General features: G+C 38.7%; 1 protein-coding gene across 1 annotated transcript; it reads right to left on the reverse strand.

Annotated features, from left to right (window-relative positions):
• Window positions 1–421: 421 nt before the first annotated feature.
• Window positions 422–19,477, reverse strand: CYP51A1 (cytochrome P450 family 51 subfamily A member 1). Its single transcript, XM_014842939.3, has 10 exons — window positions 18,831–19,477; window positions 16,752–16,850; window positions 15,284–15,460; window positions 13,960–14,086; window positions 11,948–12,122; window positions 9,985–10,104; window positions 9,379–9,574; window positions 7,537–7,632; window positions 6,793–6,961; window positions 422–1,857 (listed from the first exon to the last, which is right to left on the reverse strand). Exons 1-10 carry the CDS (start codon window positions 19,002–19,004, stop codon window positions 1,679–1,681), a joined length of 1,512 nt encoding a protein of 503 aa, XP_014698425.1. The 5' UTR covers window positions 19,005–19,477; the 3' UTR covers window positions 422–1,678.
• Window positions 19,478–19,999: the final 522 nt, after the last annotated feature.

Here is a 19,999-nt window from a genome sequence, read left to right on the forward strand (position 1 = left end):
CTCTAGCAGTCTTGTGAAACTATGGCTCCCTTCTCAGAATACTTTTGAAGAGATAAAATATATAGGGATGCAAATGAACCCAGTTACATAGAAACAGTCAAACTTTTAAAAATTTTTGTGATATAATATAAAGATTAAAGAAATAAGATCTATCAGTAGATCTAATAACTACCATAATTTCAAAGTAGTGATGAGAGTAAAAGGTATTTCAAGAGATCTATAACATCTATAATGTGATATGAAACTATCTGTGATTTCTGTTCACAATATTTTGGGTACTGCTAATACTAGTGTGGTTTGTTGCATAAATTCATAAAGAAAATATTCAATTACACTTTGAAATTAGTACAAATAAAGATGGAATTTTTTCCCCCATCCAGGTTCCTCAATTCCTGAATTTTGCTCACTGAAGCACACACACTTTATAATTTGTGAATACAGATTGTCTTATTCTCAAAGATAATTTTAATGTGAATAACAGCAGAGATTTTGCCTTCACAAATATGAGTTTAACATGAGTCCTCCAGCCTCTTAAACAGAACTGTAATATAAGGGAAAATATGTTGGCCTCATCTAGTAATAACAAACTGTGTGCTCAAATTAGAGATATCATGAGAGTCAGGTCTCCAGTTATAATTTAAGTTGATTCTTCAAGACAGGCTTCACAGAATTTGACCAATGACAGTACTCCCAAGATCCTGCTTCATATTACCCTTATCTTAAAGCCAGAGTTCCCTGATCAAAGATCATTTTGGTTTTTTTTTAAAAAGCCCTTTAACCTAGTTTTAATAAAACAGAACTAGTAACAGAAACATCCCTAATTAGATTCTGGAGAGGAAGTAGGGAACCACCTTGAGCCAGAGAACAAAAATTATCCCTTAAGGACTTTATTTTGGACTTCTCATACAGATGTGATCATGTGGAAGAAGTAGATAAATATGTAATATTTAGTAATTTGATCAAGTTACATGAGCAGTCTTTAGTATTAATAATTACACTACTTTTTAGGAAATATAAGTGTCATTGTCATAGCTCTCTCTCAATTTCCTATAGGTAGTGCTTCCAATTAAAATTTCAAAAAACGTATTTTTCGACAGTATAGCTCCATCATTGCCAAGTGTCATCATACTAAAACAATTAATAGGATTCTCTTTTATCTAAGGCTTTTTAAATGTGAGTTCATTCCCTGCCCACCCACCCTCACTGACACAAACATTACCCACTAAATGGATAAATAACCTAAGGCTTCCAAGTATCTCATTGGGCTTTTATACTTGCAGATCTAATCCAAGATTTGAATACTCTGACCTTACTTGCCCAGAGCTATGTATGCTCTTAAAATTAATACCTGGAAATTGTGTTATTTAGGATCTGCCAATTACCAAGATCCCCCTAAGTAATTTTTTACTAATCAGCTTGATTTCCTTAAATAAAGCATATGGAGTAAATATCCATCATAAAACTATTAGGAAATGTCTGAAATGCTGTTAGATTCGATGGAACCATTCAGTTAAGAAAATAAAAAAACATAAATTAAGCGGGCTGTCTTAAAATTACACACTCAAAAAAAAAGTACACTGGGAATGAACCGTTTTGTAAATTTCATTCTCTCCAAATACTTTTGTAGTTTACAGTGATGTTTGACTGTTGATGTTGTATTAGTTCCTTGCAGCCTTCTTCATTTTGATCTTCGTTTGTATCGAATGACGGGGTTTTCAGGGGTGTGAATCATGGTTGTATAATTCACAGTGGGAAAATATCCATCAATGAGATCAAATTCATATAAACGAAGCATAGTGGACCAAATTGTCTTAATTTGAACATACGCAAAATTCTCCCCAATACAACGATGACGCCCTGTTAAAAAAGAAAGAAGTTTTCATAAGAATCAATTGAAATTCTTTCTCACTTCTTTTAGCCTGGAGTAATAAAACTTGTTTATCTACAGTTTAGGTGAACAGCAGATATACAGATATTTGTAGTAAAAAGATGACATTCTTTTCACATAAAAGAAGAATGTAAATAGTTAATAAAAATCCCAGGAGATTTTCAATGTCTGTTTTTAGGGGAAAGAGCACTTGGGTAATTCTGTAATGACTTTTCTAATTACTTTTTTCTTTCTTTTTTTAAGCTTGGCCCTGAGCTAACATCTGTTGCCAATCTTCCTCTTTTTTTTTCCTTTTTTCTCCCCAAAGCCCCCAGTACATGGTTGTACATCCTAGTTGTAAGTCATTCTAGCTCCTCTATGTGGGACGCTGCCACGGCACGGCTTGATGAGCAGTGTATAGGTCCACACCCAGGATCTGAACTGGCGAACCCCAGGCAGCCAAAGTGAAGCACGCAAACTTAACCACTTAGCCACTGGGCCAGCCCCCTCCAATTACTTTTTTTGAATTTGGTATCTACCTACCTTAAATATATGTAAGGTTCAAAACAAATGAGAGTAATCTAGTTTAGGAATACACTATTTTTAGCCTCCATGCCAAGAGAACCCTAGTTAAAAATCAATATGAAACTTCCAATCAAAACTTTAATGCCATTACAAAGATAATAAAAAGGGATTTAATAAACCTAAAATAGCAACACATACTGAGATCAAAATTTAAAAGGTCATATACACAAGCTGATTCTAACATGCATATAGAAATACAAAGGACCTAGGATATCGAAAGCAATCTTGAAAAAGAACTAAGTTGTAGGACTTAAACCGACTTCAAATCTGACTTTAGTACTAATGGTACGGCAAATTTGTGGTAGTGTGATTTGTAGTAAGAAATATATATTTGGTCTTCCTCCCACTCTTGGCACAGAGCTCAACCTGTGGTATTTCTTAATCCTTAACCCTTGGTATTTCTTAAGTGAAAAGAGCAATAAAAGTGAAAGAAGCAAGGAGCCTTTTGTTATTCATAACAAGCTCCTTTCAACCACACTTGAGGTTGTTAATGAGGTGACTTTTGGAAAGCCCCCTCATAATGGGAGCTGGTTACCAAGGGAACCAACCATATGATTAGGAGGTTGAAACTTTCAGCCCCACCCCCTGACCTCCATCAGGGAGAGGGGCTGGAGGTTGAATTAACCACCAACGACCAATGATTTAGTCAATCATGACTATGTAATGAAGCCTCCACAAAAATCCCTAAAGTACTGGGAAAGGGAGGGCCAGTGATCAGAGAGCTTCCAGGCTGGTGCACACGTGGAGGAGCTCGGACAGTGGCATACCCAGAGACAGCTGCATCCATTCCCCCATATGCATCTCTCTTCAATCAAGCTTTTCCTAAATTGTATCCTTTTATAATAAAGCAGTAATCCAGTAAGTAGTAATCTGGTTTTGGAGTTGTGTGAGCCATTCTAACAAATCTGAGAACCCCAAAAATGGGATCAAGAGAACTTCCAATTTATAGCCCGTTGTAACAGGCGACAACCAGGACTTGGCAGTTGGTGTCAGAAGTGGCAGGGGAACAGTCTCATGGGACTAAACCTTTAACCAATAAATGGGGTCTGCACTAACCCAGATGTCAGAATTCAGTTGGTGGTTGCAGAGAATTGGTATGGGAAAAATAACCCCACATTTGGTGATCGGAAATGTCAAAACTGTTCTGAGTGAGGGTATAGAGTAGAGAAGAAAGTTTGTTCCTTTCACAGCAGCCAAGACGGTGTGGTACTGCATAAGGATCAACAAATAGATCAATGGAACAGGGCTCTTCAAACATACTTTTATGGTTAGTTATCAACAAAGGTGCTAAATAAAATAAGCCAATGAAGAAAAGAAAGTCTTTTCAACACATGGTGATGGAATAACTGGATATCTTTTTGGGAAAAAAACAAAATTCAATTTCTAGCTCACACTATACTCAAAAACTAATTGAAGATAGATCGTAGACCTAAACATAAATGCTAAAATCATCAAATTTTAACAGAGAAGAACAGGAGAATATCTTCACGACTTAGGGGTAGGCAAAGGGTTTCAGACAGGATCAGAAAGCAGTAACCATTTAAAAAACTGATGAATTAGATATGACAGGTTATTGATTTGTCAAAACTCAATGTTGACTTAAGATTTGAGCATTTCATTATAAAATTTTGCATGAAAACTAAACAAATACTGAACTTAATTATATGCTTGTGAAAAATTTAGAAGTATTCTGATGTGTGCAATTTACTTTGAAATGCATCTAAAAAGTAAATGGATTGATGGATGGATGGATACGTGATAAAACAAGTAAAGTAAATGTTAATGGCAGAATCTCAAAATGGGTATATGAGTAAAATTCTTTTGACTTTGCTTTGAAATTTTCCTTATTAAATGGGAGAAATTTAGTAATAGAGAATATAGAAAACATAATTGTTTTTTAAAAAGGTCATATATAAAACCTAGAAAGAGAGACAAACTTCATAAAAAATGGTATCAAAAATATTTAAGCCAGAACTAACACCATCCAACCTCTCCTGCCTACTGAAAGCCCACTGAGTAGTAAGCTCAATAACAAAAGATGACTTTTCAGGGAACAGAAAAAGAACAGGCCAAATTATTGGAATTGAAAAAAACCCCACTAAGCCTTGGTTTTCATTTCTGAAAAGTGAATAAAACGGCCCCTTCCTCATAGTGTGGCTGTGGGGATTAAATGGAGAAAAAATTAACATAAAATGCTTAGCACAGTGCTTGCATCGCCCATAACTGCACTTACTTCTGGAAGCCACATTTAAGAGGGGCATTTACACACTGTTCCATATTCTACTACAACAACTAAGGAGAGGCTTGGTTTACTTACAGGAAGATTTGTCAAAAGGTTATTTTTAATAGCAACAAACTAGAAGGATCCTAACTATGAATCAACAGAAGAATGGATAAATTCTGATGGTTCACAAAATATAATATTATGAAAATGAATAAACTACGTGCTGTATGCACCAACACAGAAACAGCACAATTACAAAGTAAAAGAATGATTGAAGAAATTGGAGTTATTTAGTATGTTTGTATAGGGTAGAAGAACATCCCCCCAAAATTCATGTCCACCTAGAATTTCAGAATGTAACCTTATTTGGAAATAAGTCTTTGCAGATATAATTAATTAAAATAAGGTCATACTGGGTTGGGGTGAGCCCTAAATCCAGTGACTGGTATGCTTAAAAGAAAGCCATGTGAAGACCCAGAGACACCCACAGGGAAGAAGGAAGAAGGCCATGCGAAGATGGAGGCAGTGACTGGAGTGAGGCAGCTACGGGCCCGGAATGCCAAAGATTGCCAAGAGTCACCGGAAGCTAGGAAGAGGGAAGAAGACCCTGCCAAAACCTTGATTCTTCAGACTTCCAGCCTCCAGAACTGAGAATAAATGTCTATTGTTTTAAGTCACCCGGGCTGTGGTAGTTACAGCAGCCCTAGGAAACTAACACAACAACAAAAGAAAGATTTGAGGGAACATTTACATTCAAATGGCTCAGAGGTATATAATATAGCTCAGAGACCGCAATTAGGGCTAACTGTAAATGGGATGTTAAAAGGCAATAGATTGAAGCTTTAATGTTTCTAAAAATGAGAGCTGTCCAAAAATGAAATAAGCTGCCACAGAAGCTAACTGAGCACCTCATTACCTGAAAAGTTCAAGTGGAAGCCAGATAATGACCAATTTAGAAATGATTCCTCTTTTGGGCAGAATCTGGGCTACAGTCCCCACCAACTGTTTGAACAATCCAGGACTTTTACATGTTACGTTATATCATATAAAATATTACTAAATTTGTTTATTAAATAAGTTATTAAGATCAGAAGTTCCCAAAGGACTTTACACTTTCCTTTATATGTGGGAAAAGAGTGACCAATGACAAAAAAGTCAGGTCACTTAAATGATCTCTTGGGAAAGACTAAATAAGAAGTTACAGAATATAGTTTAATCTGTACAGAATACCAATGAATAGAGAAATTATTCAAGGAACAAGGGGGGCCGGCCCCGTGGCTCAGTGGTTAAGTTGGCACGCTCCACTTCCGCAGCCCAGGGCTTTGCCGGTTTGGATCCTGGGCACGGACATGGCACTGCTCGGACATGGCACCCCTCATTAGGTCATGCTGAGGTGGCATCCCACATGTCACAACTAGAAGGACCCACAACTAAAAAAAGATATATACAACTATGTACTGGGAGGATTCGGGGGCGGGGGGCGGTGGACGAGAGAAGAAGATTGGCAACAGTTGTTAGCTCAGGTGCCAATCTTTAGAAAAAATAAATAAAGGAACAAGGGTCTGCCAACATTACTTTAGGATCTTAATTGAAATGCATAGATTTACAAACCTATGCACAAACTGCCCAAATTTAAAGACTATTTTATAATAAGGATATAGAGAACCAAAAAGTTGACTATAATCCAGAAAAGCTTCATTTTAAAAAGCATGCCTCTGTTCTTTTCTGAAATGCTGATAATCTGTTGATAATCTGTTATATTTAGCCTGAAATAATTACCTGAATGGTGTACTAACTCCAGTGGTTCTTTAAAACAGAATTCAGAGAGCTTTAAATAATATTATAAGGGAAAACAGGGTAGACTATAAAAATTAGATCTGATAAAACTAGATAGGTTAAAAGGTAACAGGATTACAAAAGGATTTACAGAACTACTTCCTTTAGTACAAATGAAGTATTTTTTCCAACTTGCAAAGATTATACTCCTACAAATGTTTGCAGGAATATCCCTCTGAAGAAAGGAAAAGATATTTGAAAATAAAATTCACGTGGATTATTTTGACAGGCACAACCATGTTATCAGAACAAACATTTCAAATGTAAGATCTAATCTCACCAGCTCCAAATGGCACATAGGCAAACTTCTCTCCTGATGCTGGATTGTCCTGTAAGTAGCGATCAGGATTAAAGTCCAGACGTTCTACCCAGGAGTCTCTAAGTCTTTGATTGACAGTGGGAGAAACACACACCTGATGTCCTGGAGGAATGGTATACCCAGCCACAGTCTACAAATGAAAGCAACACATTTCATGACATAATACAAAAAATATTCTACCAAATCGTCAGTTCATTGTGTAATAAAGCATTAATATACATGAGGTATACATACATTTATAAAATAGCTAGATGCTAGGCCAACTAAAAATTATTTTAACTCCAGATGATTTTCAAGTGACCTAATATTGGCATGGAAGTATATACACACATTAAAAAAAAGTCTCAATGCCTCAGAAATAGGGATGGGATTCCAAGGAACCTTTCAGAATCCAATTTATACACTTCCATACTGGTAGAATTTTTTACAACAAAACATATGTATTTTTAAAACCAAGAAAAAAACATACTTTCATTTAAAAAGCCCTAATTGTTAAATAAAAATGCAGGGAACAGATTAGTATGTATACTGTCTGCAATTATGTAAAAATATTTACATATTTTGAATATGTAAAATTGAAAATTATGTAGAAGTGACGACTATTCTGCTTTTTTAATTTAAAAAATTCTCTTTGATGTTATAATATTTATTTTTGATTAATAAAAACTGGGGGCATAAAAGTGGAGATCTAGCCAAGAGACTTACTTGAGGCGTTTTGGCCACTCTCATCATGGTCATTATAGGAGGTCGAAGTCTTAATGTTTCTTTTATACAGCGATCAAGTAAACTTAGATCCTTGAGCTAAATAAGAGAAAACATTTCCTGAGTTTTTACAAATATTTAACATACTTCAACAGTATACAAAATTATTTTAACTTCTGGGTTATCACAAAATAGCTTATATTCTGGGTAGAAGTACAGGGGTAACTGGTTCAGGGTAGCTGGGATTATCTTGTTTTATTACTGTCCATGGTCAACAAAGGAAAAGAGGGCAAGATAACAGTCATACTGGCAACCACCCTGAAGAATGGTTTGGTAAAGACCTGCAAAAAATTCACTCATCTAAAAAATGAAAACATTAGCAAAAATCATCAATGTCAATTTTTTCAAAACCTTTACACAAATGTTTAGAGCAGCATTATTCATAATAGCCAAAAGAGAGAGTGAACCCAAACATCCATGAACTGATGAATGGATAAACAAATGTGGTATATCCATATCATGGAATATTACTTGGCAATAAAAAAAGACTGAAGTACTGATACATGCCACAGCATGGACTAACCTTGAAAGCATGCTAAGTGAAAGAAGCCAGTCACAAAAGACCACATATTGTATGATTCCATTCATATGAAATGTCCAGAATAGACAAATCCATAAAGACAAAAAGTAGATCAGTGGTTGCCAGGGGCAAGGGGCAGGTGAAGTGGATCGTGACTGCTAATGGGTACTGGCTCTCTTTTGAAAGTGATATAAATGTTCTAAAATTAAACTGTAATGATGGTTTCACAACTCTGAATATGTTAAAAAACCAGTAAATTATACACTTTAAATGGATGGATTTTATAGTATGTGAATTATACATCAATTAAGCTATTACGTAAAAAGTTTCTAAAATCAAGAATGGAGAGACATCACTACTGACCTTACAAAAGTAAAAAGGATTATTAAGAGAATACTATAACAATTGTATGCCAACAAATTAGGAAGCCTGGATGAAATGGACAAATTCCTAGAAAGGTACTACCAAAACTGACTCAAGAAGAAATAGAACCATGAATAGACCTATTAACAAGTAAAGAGCCTGAATTAGTAATCAAAAAAACTTCCCACATAGAAAAGCACAGACCTGAACTAAAATTAGTTTTCAGGTGGTGAACATGATGTAATCTACACAGAATTCAAAATATATTATGATGTACATCCGAAAATAAATAAGTGAAGGAAAAAAAAAAAGCACAGACCTGTCTTTACTAGTGAATTCTACCACACATGTAAGAAAGAATTAACACCAATCCTTTAAAACCTCTTCCAAAAAAATAAGAGGAGAGAACATTTCCAAACTCATTCCATGAGATCAGCATTACAGTCATGTAACACATAATTATGTTCTGGTCAAGGATGGTCCCCTAAGAGGAGTACCATACAGCCTAAGTGTGTAGTAAGCTATACCATCTGGTTTGTTAACTACACTCTATGATGTTCGCACAAAGATGAAACCACCTAACAATGTATTTCTCAGAACATACCTCCATTGTTAAGCAATGTGTAACTTTACTTGGATACCAAAACCTGTCAAATACATCACAATAAAACTACAGACCATTACCCTTTATGAATATAGATGCAAAAATCCTCAAGAAAATACTAGCAAAACAAATCCAGCATTAAAGACATTTCAGGGAGGGCTATAGGGAATTTTCTAAAAATAAAGAAGCTAATCAATTTAATCTGTAGTATACAGAAAATCTCCAATTGTCCCCTTTAAAAATTAGCCACAGATACTCAAAGTCATAAGGCAGCAATGAAACCGAAAATCCAACAAACCTGATCATAAGTTAAAGGAGGCAGATCCTCTCCACAGACTGTTTTCTGTTCTAAATAACATTTTTCTTGAAGTGTTTTGTCTCTGGCCAAAAAGAAGCCCATCCAGGCACTGGTAGTGGAGGATGTGTGCTGCCCTGCCAAAAGCAGCCCAATAAGCATGCCTGCTACTTCATCATCTGTCAAAGGACGCCCATCCCTACGAATGAACCACACACACAAATGTAACATTCGGCAGACACATTTCATGCCTCAATTTTTAAATAAAGGGTCACGCTGAATAAATTTTTCAGGTATAACAGTCTCTTGCATTTGCCCATCACAAGTCAGAAATTTTTTCTCCATTAGGGAAAAGGGACCAAGAGAAAATATGATTTTGATTACAAAAGACTTCACTGCAGTTTATTATCAAACTTTTCACCAGGCGCAGTCTCTGGGATTCTAGTAAGGCACAGGATCCCAATAATTTATGTCTCATCCATTTAAAAAGTCCAAAGGTCATAGCTACTAATTTTGCCAGCATCATTACTTTTTAACTGGACATATTTCTTAACTGTTTTAATGTGTGATTTCCTGCTCCAGCTTAATACAGATCTGAACAGCTCTTACTTGTAAGTGGACTCTAGTAAAGTTTGAAGAATGTCATTCATTTTTTCTTCTGACTGTCGGCGTTTCTGGATTGCCTTATAGAAAATATTCTTGATTTCTCGATGAGCCCTGTCTCTGCGTCTGTAATCCAAGGTGAAAATAACTTGAAAAAATAAAGCAGTACTTTCTGGCATCAAATTAATTTTGAAAATAACCAGAACATAGCTTAAAGCAACCTTATTTAACGAACTTTAATGACTCTAAAATAACTGACAAAACTCAGAACCAAGAGAAAAAAAGCCACATAAATCTTATATTGTTAGGAATTTCTAGGATCCTTAAGGGCAAGAAAAGTGTTCTAACATATATATCCCTTATTCTTAACACACTACCTGTGTTCTAACTAAGGGTCTAAAACAAGACTCAAATGATTATTCCTTTAGAATCATTTTCCAGTTTAACAGAAAGTAGAATACTGTTTTAAATTAACATGAAATTCCGATTTTAACCAAATTAATTCTTGAAGCAGACAAAAAGTTACTCTGGTTCTTCTACAGGATTTAGGATTTGAATAAACCTAGGATTTATTTAGGATTATCTAAATCTAGGATTTAGAATATGACTATGGCATATAGAATTTGATTCTACTTATCATTTTCTAAGACAACATAATTTTATAGGGGGTAAAAATAGTAGAGTCAGCAAACGAATTTCAACTCTCAAAATTTCACCTTTAAAAGTAGTGTGATCACCAGGTAACAGGGACCATAAGTGTTTTACATGAATTACCCGCTTACAGGTCGATACTGTTATCCTCAATTTACAGGTAACTGTGAGATCACATAGCCAGTGAGCAGTGGAGCTGAAATTTAAAACCAAGCAATCTGATTACCTAGCCCCCTCTTAATCAAGACTTCTAATAAAAACTGCTGCCCTGCTTCATTTTTAAGACTGTTACTTAGGATCAACCTAGATAATGTGGGCAGAAAGGAAGATGTTGAAGTCTAACAGTATGAACACCACAGAGCCAGGAAAACATAAGGCCTGTTTAAGAAAGTGAATGGAATAATTTGATTAAATCAGTTGATTCAGGTAAGACAGAGAAAGACTGGGCAAGAGTGTGAAAGGCCTATCATACCAAGCTCAGAAATTTCTGACTTCATCCAGGAGAAAGGGAAGGTGGAAATAGGCCCAATGCCAATTTACAGAGAATCCACTATAGGCCAAGGGCTGTACTGGATGCTCTAATGTTATGATGGAAAGCATTCTGAAAACTGCAAAGCTCCTTACAAATATAAGGTACTATGAGTTCCAAAGACTCCAGAGAACCTCTCTTGCCTTTTGCTTTTACTCCCACCCCTCTTTATTCTCTAACTAGACAGAAGTGGCAGAAATGGAAGGAAAAAGGAGTACCAATTTAACTCCTCCCCATCTCTCACCTGAACAGAAATGAATCAACAAAGGTACAGAAAGCCTACTGACATGCTATACGTCAAGTCCTTTAGGCAATATTTCCTTGTATCACAGATAAGTCCCTGTCTGTAAGGAAATCACAGTACAGTTGTCAAGGAGACAAAAGAAAAAACTGAAGAAAGGCACTAATACTTCAAAACAGAAATTCCACAATATACTACAAAGCAGTCAAATACTTTCAAACAAGTGCTGAGAGGGCTCTATAACTTTTAGGTAGAGTTCAGAGACTTTCCTGAGTACAAAGAATAGGAGATAAATAGGTTTTAAACTATTAGAGCAGATAGACAACAAATTACATTTTTAATAGACTGAAACTTACCTTAAATGACTTCACTATATAAAGAAAACCTGTCTTGAATTCTTAGAGAAGAATGGCAGCTCATAATCTCCCCAAATTTGTTTGTTATATGTTTAACTTTTATCTTTGTTAACATAAAGCATACCAACTCTACCAACCAACACTCGAAATTTGACTGAGTTAAATAACCAAGTGTAGTTTCTTTATGCATACCTGAAACTAGGCAAAGGGAGCCAACCTGGCAACAGCCAGGCTGCGTGGCTAAAACCTCCATCCAAATCTGCATACAGTTGTGCCACCTTCTCATTGAGTTGACTTCTGATTTCCTTTCCATGTAAACAATGGCTAGCTGTTAAAATTATGAGCTCAGAAAGAGCTTCAAACAAATCTAGAAGGAAAAAGTTCATTCCCATTACTATTGCCAAAACTTCTTTTGAAATGTTGTTTTCTTAGAGATATAAAAGTATTGTGATGGAAAACTGAGAATAAAAATTTAACTCAAGAACCAACAAGATCCTATCCATACCATCCAAAAAAAAGCCTATAGACAGACATGTGGCTAGAACAGAGAGAAGCAAGAAACCAAATGACGGGAAGCACCCCACCCCTCCGGACAGCCAAAATAGATGCCATAAAAGCATCTCTAAAGCTCATGCACGAGCCCTTCATCTTGAAAAGATAAAATGAAGATAAAATGGATGTGGTTGTCTGAGGTCCAGGTCACAGTATAACAAAAGCAGCAAAAAGGTTATTTAGTGTATATGAGGACAACAATGAGGTGCTTCCCAAGGAACAGCGGTCCAGAGACTGAAGGATGGATTATTGCCCAGGTCAAAGTGGGAAGGTCAGGACTAAAACTGAAGTCTTGACCATATATAAAAGAAAACTGTAACTAATCACCAATTGCTATATCTCAACACTGGAGACAGAAGCATCAGGCAAGCACATTTGTATCACACGTAAAAGTCATAAAAATTATCCAATCAATGCCCTGTTCTTTAATTCCATGTTTACCAAATGAACTTCCAATTATCATTGGCTTTCCAATGAGATTTACCAATAAAAAGAAGTTCAGCAAATATTCTGGTGTTCTTGGTGCTATAATTATGTCTCACTTGTATTTATTAAGTTGGCAATCTAGTTTATACATCAGCTTCTTGTATGGTTAGAAACATATCACATCAACTTTAGCTGTATTAAAAATAAAGTCAAGTTTCTGGACCTTTTATAGAAGCTAAAGACCAGACGCAGAACATGGTGACCTACAGAGGTCTTCCTGCCCTGGAGGTAGATGTTGCTTCCTGCTAGTGGTAGGGCAAGTGCCTCTCAAGACAACACATACTACAGTCCAAGAGAAAGACTGGATTCACAGCAATATCCAAGAAGATCAAATTACATTCAATATACTCTCTATATAATGCAAGAAAGCATATAATATGTTTTAAGAGATTTCTATTGGAAATAGCTAAAAAACTTTTGGTGGTGGAGTAAGCTTATCTATTTAAATTTACTTTGTTCATGGAATAAATCATTCCCATACAATATTAGATAAATAAGGTATTACATATAAAATTATATTGTTTAGACTCTTACTTGCCCATTGGGGGTAAAAAAATAAATTATTTATTATCTTTTATTCTTGTTTTTTTTTTTAAGATTGGCACCTGAACTAACATCTGTTGCCAATCTCTTTTTTTTCTTCTTCTTCTCCCCAAAGCCCCCCAGTACATAGTTGTATATTCTAGTTGTGAGTGCCTCGGGTTGTGTCATGTGGGACGCTGCCTCAGCATGGCTTGAGCGGTGCCGTGTCTGTGCCCAGGACCCAAACCAGTGAAACCCCGGGCCACTGAAGCAGAGCATGCAAACTCAACCACTCAGCCACGGGGCCGGCTCCTATTTTATTATCTTAAAATGACCTTGCAAAAGTTTTACATTCAGTTTATTTCAAAATTTAATCATGAATCATTTTTACATTATTTGTACAAATGAGCTAAATATTATGCATGTTAATTAACCCACTTTAAAGTTTTGCTAAGTGAGCAGAAATAATCACTTCCTCTCAGGTCTTTTTAACTCCCTGTAATCATAATATGTTCCTTCCATTAACCCAAGATGTTCTTATATATGCTGTAGTTTTTTATATACACTCACACATATTCTTAGATTTCAAGTCTTAGAAAAGTAGAAATATTAGGACAAATGCAAACCCAAAACATTTTGCTTACTTTTTTCTCCACCTTCTCCCCAACTTTGAAAGTACTCCTTTGTTTCTTTTTCAATTATAGAAACATGCTGTCTAAAGTTGGCTATGTTAAGGCCACTTTTTAATATTTTCTTCTGCTCCAAGAAAACCTTCAAAAAATTAAGGGTATACAGCATTAAAACACAATTTTGTTTTATCACAAGATCCAGTCGGGTTAATATAACTCTAATACTCAAAGAAAACAACTTCTGAAAAATTGAAAATAAAAATAGTAAAAGCATTTTTTTAAACTATACCATATATAGAAACTTAGAGCATTTATGTATATGTGTAGAAGACACCTGCTCTGCTGGCCCTAGACAAATGAGAAATTAGAAATCGTACCTCCTGCCTTCCTTCCTATACACCCTTTTCCCACTCCTGACTTCAGGGTTCCCTTTTCCTATTTTGGTTATCTCCTAGTCTTCCAACCCAACCCAGAGGCCAGTACAATCTCCAAAGGTCCACTATGCTTTGATGATATTATCCTCCTCCACATATGCTCCTATTCTCAAAACAAGTATCATTCCTCAGTGACACTATCTTCCAGAAGTTTAATTAGAATATAATATAATCTGAATAAAATAAATTCACACTAAGACAACTGATAGTTTTAACCCTTTAAGGCATTTCTATTTTAAGAATCTGATAAGCTGTGTGAAAAAAACATCTATCTCATTAAAAGAATTTCCCAGGACTCTTGTTTTTGGCCTTGAGGAGAGCCGTTCATTCCCACACAGCTCCCCCATCCCCAGAAACAACACAATGTCAACTCTTTAACTGCTATACTAGGACACCAGGTACTGTATGTACATGCACAGCCAGAGCCCATGCCAAGCAGTTTGGCCAATGATCTGATTTGTGTTTTACATCAACTTGCAGCACTTCAATATTTGACTTCAGAGAAAAAGAGATCACATAAACTTCTAAAGCCGGCAATCTCTAGCTCAAAAGAGCTGTTATGCTAGAATTTTAGGCAGAAGGGGGAAGGCAGGAGGCCATTCCAATAAAATAATTTTTCTTGTTACCCATGCAAATCAAATTCCAGTAAGTTAAGGTATCATTGGTTCTATTTTTGTACAGGAAGCCCTTTAAAGTTGCTAAGCCCATGCCAGCAACTTATGAAACAAAATACCCATTCTTTGTCCTTCACCAATGGCTTTTCTTCTTTTAAATGTGTCATGATTCTTCAGATTTTTGAACCAAGGAATAAATTATTTCCACATTTTAAATGTATAATATTACACAACTAGCTATAACTATTATAGCATAGATTTGTCTTTCTTCAAGATAACAGTGTCACCTACCGGATTAGGTACATCATATGCAACTCCCTTCCCAAACACAGGTGTTGTCAGACGACTGTAGACATCTTCTGCATTCAGGTCTTCATTTTTACTATTAAAAAGCAGTGCAGCTGCATCACTCCCCAGAAGGTAAGTAAATGTCTTGCCCACCATGGTAAAACTAAATACAGGTCCATACTAAAGAGAAAAAAGGACCCATAGTTTTGTTACCAAAAAATATGTAGCATTAAGACACTAATTTATTAAATCACAAAACATTATTGAAAATTAAAACATTCATAAGCTTCAATGCAATTCTTAGTCATTGTGAGTGGGAAAGTAAGCCAACCACAGGAACATGAAAGGACTGTTAAACAGTGGTTTAAAGTTCATTTAAGGTAGGCAGTCAGGAAATTAGGAAGGAACCAATGTGGTATAAGGAAGGAGAAAATGACTAACATGCTCCCTCCAAGGCTGGGGTCTCACCAGGTAAGAACGATGAAGATCAGGGGGCAAGGAAATTTAAGGTATTGGCAAGAGTGTAACTGAAATGATAGACCATGATCCCAAAGTGGAAAAGGAAGGAAAGTAAAGAAAGAAGGCTGATAGATCAGGAGAAAGTAAATGGATAGTAGACTAGAACATCTAATGAGGTCAAAGAATGGCTATAATGGAAGGAGGCACATAGGCAAACCAGGAGAAGTAGTTGCGGTCAAAAAATACAGTGTCTAAATTAATAAAGAGGTGAAACAGTTAAGGGTGACAAGTCCAAAGTGGGACTGTGGAGTAAATGGCTGAATTGCATGGGAAAGCTCATTGGAGAGGAGAGGGGCAAAGATCTGAGTGGCCACAGGGTCAGGTAGATCATCCAAGTGGAAGTGAAGTCAAATGTGTACAGCAAGTTAGAAAATTCCACAGATAAAAGGTTAAGAAAAAGAAGGGTCAATTAGTATCAATTTTAACTACGATCAGTGAATACAAAATTTAGGCCAGTGGTTTTTGGTTTTTTTGTTTTTTTCTTTTAAAGATTTTATTTTTCTTTTTTCTCCCCAAGGCCCCCCACTACATAGTTGTATATTTTTAGATATGGGTCCTTCTAGTCGTGGCATGTGGGACGCAGCCTCAACATGGCCTGATGAGCGGTGCCAGGTCTGCACCCAGGATCTGAACCAGCAAAACCCTGGGCCACCGAAGCGGAGCACGCCAACTTAACTACTCGGCCATGGGGCCAGCCCAGGCCAGTGGTTTTTAAACCACACTTGCCAGAACTACAGGTTTCCTCAGTGGTATCTCAGAGATCACTCCATGGCATGGAAGAAGATTTAAGAGGGCCTCCAAGGCCTCTCCAGCTCTTAAACCTGAGCAGCTCTAATGTTATGTTTCCTATACTGGGATAAGCATAAGATTACAATTGTTTTTAATGTTCTGCCATTTAAAAGAAGTCTGAAAAGCACTGATTTCTTTTCCTCCAATCATTTGGAAGACTTACCTTGTCATATGCATTTTCGAGGAATTCAACTGGACTTTTCCCAAATGCTATGGCATGTCCAAGGAATGGAACTGGAGAGGAAATATATGGCGGACTTTTCTGCAAGAGAAAACAAAATAACTTTCAGTTCGCATTTCATTTTATGAAAGAAAACCAGTTTGGTTTCATAACCAAACAAATGAAATTTGCCATTTGCCATTTTGGTAACTAAAAAGTTACCATAGTAAAAAGAATAGAAACTCAAAACATCATAAGATAAATGATTAGACAAACACAAAGACATTTTTAATGGGAACACTGTCCAGAATACGTCCAGTATTTTTGATGGCTCTAGACAACTTTCCTAACCAAGAGTAGCCAAAAAACAGAGGAAAGTCAAACTATAGTTTCTTCACCACTTACTTCTACTACCACCCACAATTTTAGCCCCAGAATCTTACCTAAAGAAGGTACAGAAAAAAGACAAAAAGTAACTTGAAGTATAGAAAGACAGGAAATGTTTAAGAAGCTACAATTCATCAGTAAACAGAACACATCCCATGCTTCTTCACTGCAAATGAACGTTATTGTTGTCAGTACCCTTGAGTGCTTTATGACTCCTAGTGACCCTGTGCACAGTGGAGTGGAGCCCTGCCCGGTCTTTTTGCGCCATCCTCTCACCTTCCGGCGCCGTATCAGACAATGCTCTGCTGCTATTCTGAGGCTTTTCACGGCCAATTTTTCAGAAGTGGTTGACCAGATCCTTCTTCCTAATCTGTCTTAGTCTGGAAGCTCTGCTGAAACCTGTCCACCATGGGTGACCCCGCTGGTGTTTGAAATACCAGTGGCATAGCTTTCAGCACCACAGCCACCACAGTATATATAACAACCGACAGAGGGCACGAGTGGTGTGTTCCCTGACAGGGAAAGGAAGCCGGGCGCACCGTGGGCGCAGCAACGAGAGCACTGAATCTTTACCACTAGACCATCAGGGCTAGCTGCAAATGAATGAGATTCACTGATTTTAAAGAGAGTAGATCTGCTCTAGCAGAAACTCTAGCACGCCATAAAAAGTACTTTAGATGCCCCAAAATGAGACTGGCAGATTGCAACATTTAGTCTCCTGGAAATCAAACTACAATGATGAAAAAGGATAACACTCCTCTAATCTTGGCGGTCTCAAATAGTAAAAACCATTACAAACTCACTCTTCAGATAATAGTTAAGTACAATAATAAATACTAAAGCTACCTGCGTCTTTCCAAAGACAAATATCACTTCCTCAAAAATCCCGTGTGTAGGAAAAATAACTGCCTCGTGCCTGTTATGGTTCAAACAAAAATAATTTTTAAAACTACTTGGTCAATAGTTTGTACATTCCATGGTCAGTGAAAGGATAGTGCATAGTTTTAGAAGCTACTTGGTGTGGATGGTTAAGGATGCATTCACCAAATATACTAGGGAAATATGAAGCTAGTGCTCAATAAAGACACTAAACTAGAGAAACTGATATTTTATTAGCACCATAGGAAGGTCCCTACAACACTCCAGTTCTCTCCCACTCCACCAAACTGAACACATCCCCCTTCATACTGATCTAAATAGCCATGAGGGACAATGCCACAGCCCACAGGACACTGAACCACACAATGGCCACTAGGATGACGGCCACGAGGGCTGCAGCTGCCAACAGCATCGCCACCAGGGGCCCCACCACGCCGGAAACACCCCTATGGCTACGAGTACGCCACCAGTGCGTTTAGGGCCACAGCCAGGGCCAAAGTTGCCAGTCCGGCCACGGCCATTAGGGCCACCAGTGCCGCGGCCAACTCAGCCATCACTTCGACCACCGGCATGCACGACCCGGCCAGGACCAGACACGCGGCCACCATCAGAATCGAGATCGCCATCAGAGGCCCCTGCACCAACGCCAGCAAGACCAAGGCAATCGTAACCGCCAGCGCCACCAGTAGCTGTGTCGCGCTCACCCCTCACCCCAGTCCCCGGTGCACCCGCCGCCTCCGCAGTAGCGGTCCTCGCTAGCCCTCCGGCCGCCTAGTTCGCCGCGTCCTCCGCCGGGAGCCCCAGGGGTGCACGTACCGTATCGGCGGGCAGCGGGGCCAAGTGGCCGACGGCGAGGCGGAACAGGTAGACCAGGCAGAGCGTGAAGGCGCAGGCGATCAGCAGCAAGGACAGGAGGCTGCCGCCAGTCACCTGCTCCATCGCCTGCACCAGCACCGACCCGCTCGCCTGCAGTAAGCCCAGCAACACCATCCTAGCCGCCACTTCAGTTCGCCGGAGACACTGGAGGTCGAGGTGGCCGCCGCTCCTCCGAACCGATGAAGCGAGAGAAACCGGCTGATGGGCGTCGGGAGGCGACCCAGGCCTCCAGGTCTACTACTAAACCCAGCCCCACCCCCTGCTCCCTGCTCCCTCGCGCTCCACCCAGTGCGTCACAGAAGGGGTGGGGCCTGCCGCTGGCCACGCCCCCTACCGGGACATGCTAACGCCGAGGTCTCCTTTCGCCGGGGAGAGAGAAGCAGCAGCTGCAGCTGTGGCCCGGGTAGTCCAGAGATTGAAGAGAACGTGGCTGAGGAGATCACGCCCTGAGAGTCGCGGGAACCCCGGGCCTGTGTGCCCCGGGGGCGGGGTACCCCGCCGCGGCATCGGGAGGGGCAGAGCGGAGGGATCTCAGGGGCAGGGTTGCGGCGCGACTGGCGGAGGCGGCGGCGCGCTCTGATTGCACCGCGCGCGTGAGGTGATGTCGGCTTATAGCGCGTCAGGCGAGTGGTGGTTGGAGCGCCGCCCCTGCCACGGCGCGCGCCCCGCTGCGCCGGACCTTGCTCTAGCCCCAGAGTCGCGGGAAGGGGGATGGTGAAAGTCGCCCTCTGCACCCTCAAGGGTGGAAGGGTGAGGTCAGTCCCATCCCACCCCAATTAAAACCAGTTGGACAAGTATTAATATACGGCCATAAAGGTAACAAATCTTAGTTGTTGGGTATGCTGGATTACAGGAAACAGGTTTTCCGAAATAAATTTACATGTTATAGGCCATGGAGACCTATTTGAGGCAACATTCCCCAAGAAGGCCACGTATTCTGGCCCATTAGCGGCCCGAAAGATTTTAAAGTGGGGGTTCAGTCCTACAGCTGCAGTCAGCCTGAGCTCATCCACGCCTGTGGTTTCAAATAAGCATGTAGATAAACTGACTACCAAATTTAATCCTCTCCTAGATCGCTGTCGCGAGCTCCTGACCACATGCATTCATTT

The sequence above is a fragment of the Equus asinus genome, chromosome 1 (genome assembly GCF_041296235.1).
Source record: "Equus asinus isolate D_3611 breed Donkey chromosome 1, EquAss-T2T_v2, whole genome shotgun sequence".
NCBI lineage: Eukaryota > Metazoa > Chordata > Mammalia > Perissodactyla > Equidae > Equus > Equus asinus.